This window comes from Buceros rhinoceros, unplaced genomic scaffold (assembly GCF_000710305.1).
Source record: "Buceros rhinoceros silvestris isolate BGI_N320 unplaced genomic scaffold, ASM71030v1 scaffold16139, whole genome shotgun sequence".
In the NCBI taxonomy this organism is placed as follows: domain Eukaryota; kingdom Metazoa; phylum Chordata; class Aves; order Bucerotiformes; family Bucerotidae; genus Buceros; species Buceros rhinoceros.
In genome coordinates, this window is record NW_010429937.1 from 52,497 (window position 1) to 58,496 (window position 6,000).

At 39.8% G+C, this 6,000-nt stretch overlaps 1 protein-coding gene across 2 annotated transcripts in view; it reads left to right on the forward strand.

Moving 5' to 3' along the window:
- POU2F1 (POU class 2 homeobox 1) overlaps window positions 1-6,000 on the forward strand; it is a 50,256-nt gene that overhangs the window by 43,454 nt on the left and 802 nt on the right. For both annotated transcript variants that reach the window (XM_010142851.1, XM_010142852.1), the window contains 4 exons: window positions 257-436; window positions 3,046-3,151; window positions 3,584-3,929; window positions 4,780-4,868. In XM_010142851.1, the coding sequence (XP_010141153.1) occupies window positions 257-436; window positions 3,046-3,151; window positions 3,584-3,929; window positions 4,780-4,868 (721 nt within the window). The remainder of the gene's footprint in view (window positions 1-256; window positions 437-3,045; window positions 3,152-3,583; window positions 3,930-4,779; window positions 4,869-6,000) is intronic.

A 6,000-nucleotide genomic window follows, 5' to 3' on the forward strand; every position in this document is an offset into this window, starting at 1 on the left:
AGTCAGATCCCTTCTCTCAAAAAGAAGCATGTGAGCTTAGTCCTCATCACCTGTCTTTGAGGAACACAGCCTACTCTTGGTAGAAATGTTCTTTTAACTAGGAAGATGGAGGGCAGAAGTGTCTATTATTGTCTGTCTCTACCACTGACCAGATTTTGGGTATAAGTGGCCCATCCAGACTTCTCCCTAAAGAGCTATAATGTAAAACTTCAGAAGGTGATTTCACAGCTTTTCAAGTACCATTTCCTTTTCTTAGAACCAAAAGCCTACCTCGGATGAGATCACCATGATAGCTGACCAGCTAAACATGGAGAAGGAGGTGATCCGCGTTTGGTTCTGTAACCGGCGCCAGAAGGAGAAAAGGATCAACCCACCCAGCAGTGGTGGAACCAGCAGCTCGCCCATCAAAGCAATTTTCCCTTGCCCAACCTCACTGGTAAGAATCAATGTTGACGAAGATCACTGGAAGAGATAGTTCTACTGTGCTCATTGTGGAAGTTGCACATGCTACATCTTCCTTGTACAGCAGGCTTGTTCTCACAAACTTGTATTTTACTGGTGTTTTAAATATCCTACTTGCAGACTATCTAAGAGAGATAATGCTTATAAATCAGGCACTAGTTGGGCCTTCAATTTGGGTGTTTCATTTAGTCAATTCGTAAGTCATGTTCTGACTAGCAAATTTGCAGCTGGAGTTACTGCTTTGACCGTATTCCAAATAGTAACTGCAGTTTATATCTGGACTTTCTCCCTTGCCCAAACTTTTTTTGTGTAATAATAGTAATAAAAAAGTGCTTAACAGCTCTACCCCTCCCCTCTTATTTTGGCTGCTGTGATAAGTAGCTAAGCAGCAGTAAAGCATCTGGAGACAAATCCAGTGAATCTGTTGTTGTCACTTTTAGTAAGGAATGATTTATATGAAAAAAGACATGGAACAAAGAAACAATTTAGCTAATACTCATGTAATTAATTTCCTACACTTGTATTTGCCTCAGGTAAACTCAAACTTCATGAAAATAAGAGTAACAAAACACATGCATCAAGGTTCCTTCAGCTCCTTTGCTACCAATGTCCATGGAGGTCTGTTTTCATAAATAGAAACAGTAGCTATTAGATTTCATAGTATCTATGCTAATAGGAATGTGGTGGAATTTATGTAGCCTGTAGCTGTCCTTTTGTAGTGTTTATTCCACCTTCATCACTCTAGTAGCTAATATCTTCCAGTACTGCATTAAACCATTAATTTTGGTGACGTTTCATTCTTTCCCCTCATCCTTGTCTCAGGATGTGTGCATGCAACCTTTTGTTTTAGGGGAAGGGATGTGTTAAATGTACTTAGTCTTTTTTTCTTCTTCTTCTTTTTTCTTTTTTATTTTTTCCCAATTGGAAAGCAAGGTTGCAAGCCTTGCTACCAAAGCAGAACATAGTGAGATTTATGATAGTATGTTTTAGTAACCATGCAAGTTTACTCAGACTGCAACTTAAGAAAGCTTTCCTACATAATTTTCCCTTTTATTATAAACTGCCATTGTATGTAAGAAATTGATGTGTTAACCACAGTCTTCATTTCTTCGGTAATATTTCCCTAAATGCTTTCACTCATTGTAATCTTCTCTTAAGACCGTGCCACCACTCAAATGGATGTTCCAGCCCTCCTGCCCCCAGCCTTCACCAGCCTTTTGCTTTATTGATTCCTTAAGGGTGTCAGCTCTGGAGATCATGTGTCCATAGGATGATTTACCGTAGTTTACTAGTTTGACTACACATTAACCATGTGAAGAACAATGATGAATTTTCAGTATGGCTAGATAACCAATCTGACTTGTAGCCTGGCTGCACAAATGCTGGGGCTCTGAAGCAGGATTGGAGGGCAATGCTCCTTTTGATGGCAGCCTACTTTTGCGCTGGCTGCAGTCAGTCATTATAACCATGGGGTTAGCTGTATTAATTCACAGGTCATTCACTGCCCTGATACACAGACTGCGACCTTGGCCTTAACTGTTCGGTGGACAGATGACAGATATGATGTCTGGGCTGCATTAGTGGAGAGTATACTATGCACCTAGCTCTTTATTTCATACATTATTTGAGATGGGCAGAAGGCTTTTAGATCTGTCTCAGTTGCCCCAGTCTTGTTTAAAATGCATTGAACATTTGACTTCCTGTAAAAGGATATGCGGCATGAGAGAGATTTCTCTGACAAACATAAGGTAAGAGAGGGGAAAGGAGGAAGGTTTTAGCCTATATCCTTGGCTATGTTCTCTTGGGCGATTCTGAAGGATTCATTTCTCTCATTGATGTATAACAGCCTTCAAATATTGCTGTTGGACACCATTTCTTGTCCATAAAAAGTCCTCTCTCTGCTTGTATTTGATTTTTCTTTATAAGCTGGTTCTGGCATTAAATCTTGGGTGTTTTCTATCTGTAATGTCTTCAGTTTATTGTAGCTTTCTTGTAATAAGCTGTCAACAAGTAAAATTAGCCAATGCCACTTGAATGTTTTAAAATTCAGAGATGCTTTCTCTGGCACAAGGAAACTTATCACAGTTGGGCTTATAGTTTGATTGAGTAAAAAGCAAATGTAGTTCTGTTTATCCATGTAAACACATTACCCTACATACCTTTGGCAATGCTGGGGCATTTAAATAATTTTATCATAGAAAGAGATTTGGAGCTGAAAAGACATTTAAACAAGAAAAAAACCATGCAGAAATAATATATTTTGTAACTCTTTCTATAAAAGTGTCCCTGTTAAAACAAGATGCTGTCTTTGGGGGAAGGCAATCCTGAGACAGTATGGATGTAATGGATATATCTCCCTTCAAGTACTGAATTATTAAGACTAAATATATTGTTGGTAATTAGAGAAGGTACTGTGGTTGGTCCACTGAATGATGAACTAATGAAATTACAGATAAGCTAGTTTACAGGCAGTGTTTTCCCTGAAAACTTCCTCAGCTGAGGAAGGGAAGAAAGAAATCCAACTCTAGTAACTAACTCTTGTCTTTTAACAGTTGAGCAGTTGTATTCTTTTTTGACCTCCAGGTGGCAACCACACCAAGCCTTGTGACTAGCAGTGCAGCTACAACCCTGACTGTCAATCCTGTGCTCCCTCTAACCAGTCCTGCTGTAACTAGTCTGTCAGTCACAGGTAAGGACTGATTTCTCTTTCCCCCATATTAAAGTCTACCTTTTTCTCCTTTTAAACTCTTCAAAAGGTCATTCAGTATTAGTCATTGGTATCCCAGGACATACTTGTAATTGTTCCTTGCTACTCCACCAAGAAATTTCAGTCTTTGTGATGATTCACTTGACTGTTCTGCGGGAAAAAAATCACAACTGATGCTGAAGTGAAGTATGCTATATTCCATTGTTAGCTTCTAGAGCTCTTCAGCCTCTTGTTGGGAATTGTAATTTCACTGTAGTCCAAGCTTCTCATTTGGACTCTTGGTGTTTCACATTTCTACAGAAATGTGTGTTTGTCTCCCTTTCAGCTGGATATACAGTTCAGTTCAGGTGGGTAGTGGTTTCTGTTCAGTCAAATCTGTGTTTTGTACTGATCTAACTAGAATCAATCTTCCAGGCACAACAGAAACCACCTCCAACAACACGGCAACAGTGATTTCAACAGCACCTCCAGCTTCTTCAGCAGTGACATCACCCTCCATGAGTCCTTCCCCTTCTGCCTCAGCCTCCACCTCAGAGGCATCCAGTGCCAGTGAGACCAGCACAACACAGACAACCTCCACTCCCTTGTCCTCTCCTCTTGGGACCAGCCAGGTGATGGTAACAGCATCAGGGTTGCAAACAGCGGCAGCAGCTGCGTTACAAGGAGCTGCACAGTTGCCTGCTAATGCGAGTCTTGCTGCCATGGCTGCTGCAGCAGGACTAAACCCAGGCTTGATGGCATCCTCACAGTTTGCAGCTGGGTAAGGATGAATTTTTCACACCCTTTGAGATGAGATGAGATGAGATGATGGAATAGAGAAGGAGAATTCTTAGGATAAATTGCTTTCGTGTATCACTACTTTCTGGTAGTTCACTTGGTGATTCTATTGTCATTTATCTCAAATTTTGAAGATTTACTTATAGATGGTAATTGGCCATTCCCGTCAAAGTACACAAGTACTGTTTTAATTTTACAAATGAAAAAGCTGTGTTGTTATTTGATAAGTTATCCATCCTACTGCAGAGCTTGACTTAAGAGCTGCAATCTACCAGTGAATCATAGAATCTGTTCTACTAATTGTAAAATGGAGATCTAGCCTAGACCCACTTCACACCTCTGTATTCATTTCTCCATCATGAGCATGGCGCTGTAAAAGATGCACAATGATGTATTGTTGAAGTTTTCATTTTAAAAATGTTTCTCTGAGAGGTGACTCTGTTTCTTCAACTCCTCTTGATTTACATCTTTCTTACATCTGAATTTGGGAGATGCTGATAGCTCTCTGAGAAGTGGCAGTTTCCCCAAAATGCAAGAATATTTTACAGCAACAATCAATACAAGTCATGTGTTTACAGACGCTTAAATAGTGACAGGCATGTTGCTAACCACATAGCTGAAAAGCAATGTCTACTCAAGTCATCTTGAAGGAAAAACTACACTAAACTAAAATTAGCCCTTAATCTCTCCATTCCTCCATCCCCTTACCCCTGCCCTGCCTTTTTTTTCTTTTAAATATGATGGTGTGCTTTTGAACAGTGGTAACCTTTTCTTAAAAGTAACACTCCTTTCCTTTGTCTTTGTTTCTTCTTCCACAATCTTGGTTCCTGCAGAGGTGCCTTACTCAGTCTCAATCCAGGGACATTAGGTGGTGCTCTCAGCCCAGCCCTGATGAGCAACAGTACACTGGCAACTATTCAAGGTCAGTCGTGTTCCTTTCAATGTATCTCTGTTACACAACTTCAGTTTACCTGCTATGTTTTTCTCTACCAAAAAAACCCACTGACTCCTCAGCACTGGACATTAATGTTACAGGAATAAAGGTTTCACAAAATTTAAATGCACAAATACATTCTATTTATCACAGAGATAAGAGCAGGTACAACTTCAGAAAAGGGATTAGAACTGTGTATGATCTGGTAGTGATTTTCAGGAGGCATTTAAGATATTGAATGTGATTTGGAATTGATTTTGTTATCCTCCCCCACTGGCATGTATCTCCAGAAGGTTAAAGATTTGCTTTTTATAGCTCTTCTAGCAGGGCAGTTCCATGCAAGATGTGATCCTGAATTCTTGTCCACATGTGTATTTAAAAAGAACCCTCAACAAATGACTTACCTCCTAAAGTCCTTATGTAGAGCTTTAAATCCATAAACCCTTATTCAGAAGAGAAAAGATTTACTTTGGAAGTGCCACGCAACCAGAGGTTTCCACTGACTTTAGGGAGAGTTGTTGTCTGTTCGTAGTTTGTCATCTGTAAAAACTAGATAATGCAAGTGCCTAAAGAACTAGCTAACCTATATATTCAAATATCCTCTGAACTAGCTTAACTAGGTAAGAAGAAAGGGTACAAGAAAGAACCATTTCATTTTGGGAAGTGTCACAGATAAATTTAGGAGATAATAATCTAAGGCAGACTGAACCCTGTAGACCAGGGAGAGTAAGTTGTAACATGGTTATGTGTCAACATTTAAAATGTTACACTCAGGTTTACATGACCTTCCTTGTCTTGTGATAGCTGTGAATGCTCATCTCAACCCTTTCCAGTACAGGTTGTCTGAATGTACAAGTTTTCTGTGGCAGGAAACATAGACCAGTATTGCACTTAAAGATCTGAAGAAAGGCATGATGAAATTAGTTTAGGAGGAGACGACAGAGGCATTTTAGCATCTGCAAGGTCTTCACTCATCATAAAGAGCAGTTTTTTTAAAAAACAACCTGTGATGAGGTGGCTGTCATTAGTGGTGTAGAGAGCACGCATATCAGAGAAAGGAAGTTGCTTTTAGGCACTTTTCGCATTATTGCTTACTGCTAATGTTACCTCCTCCCTGCTG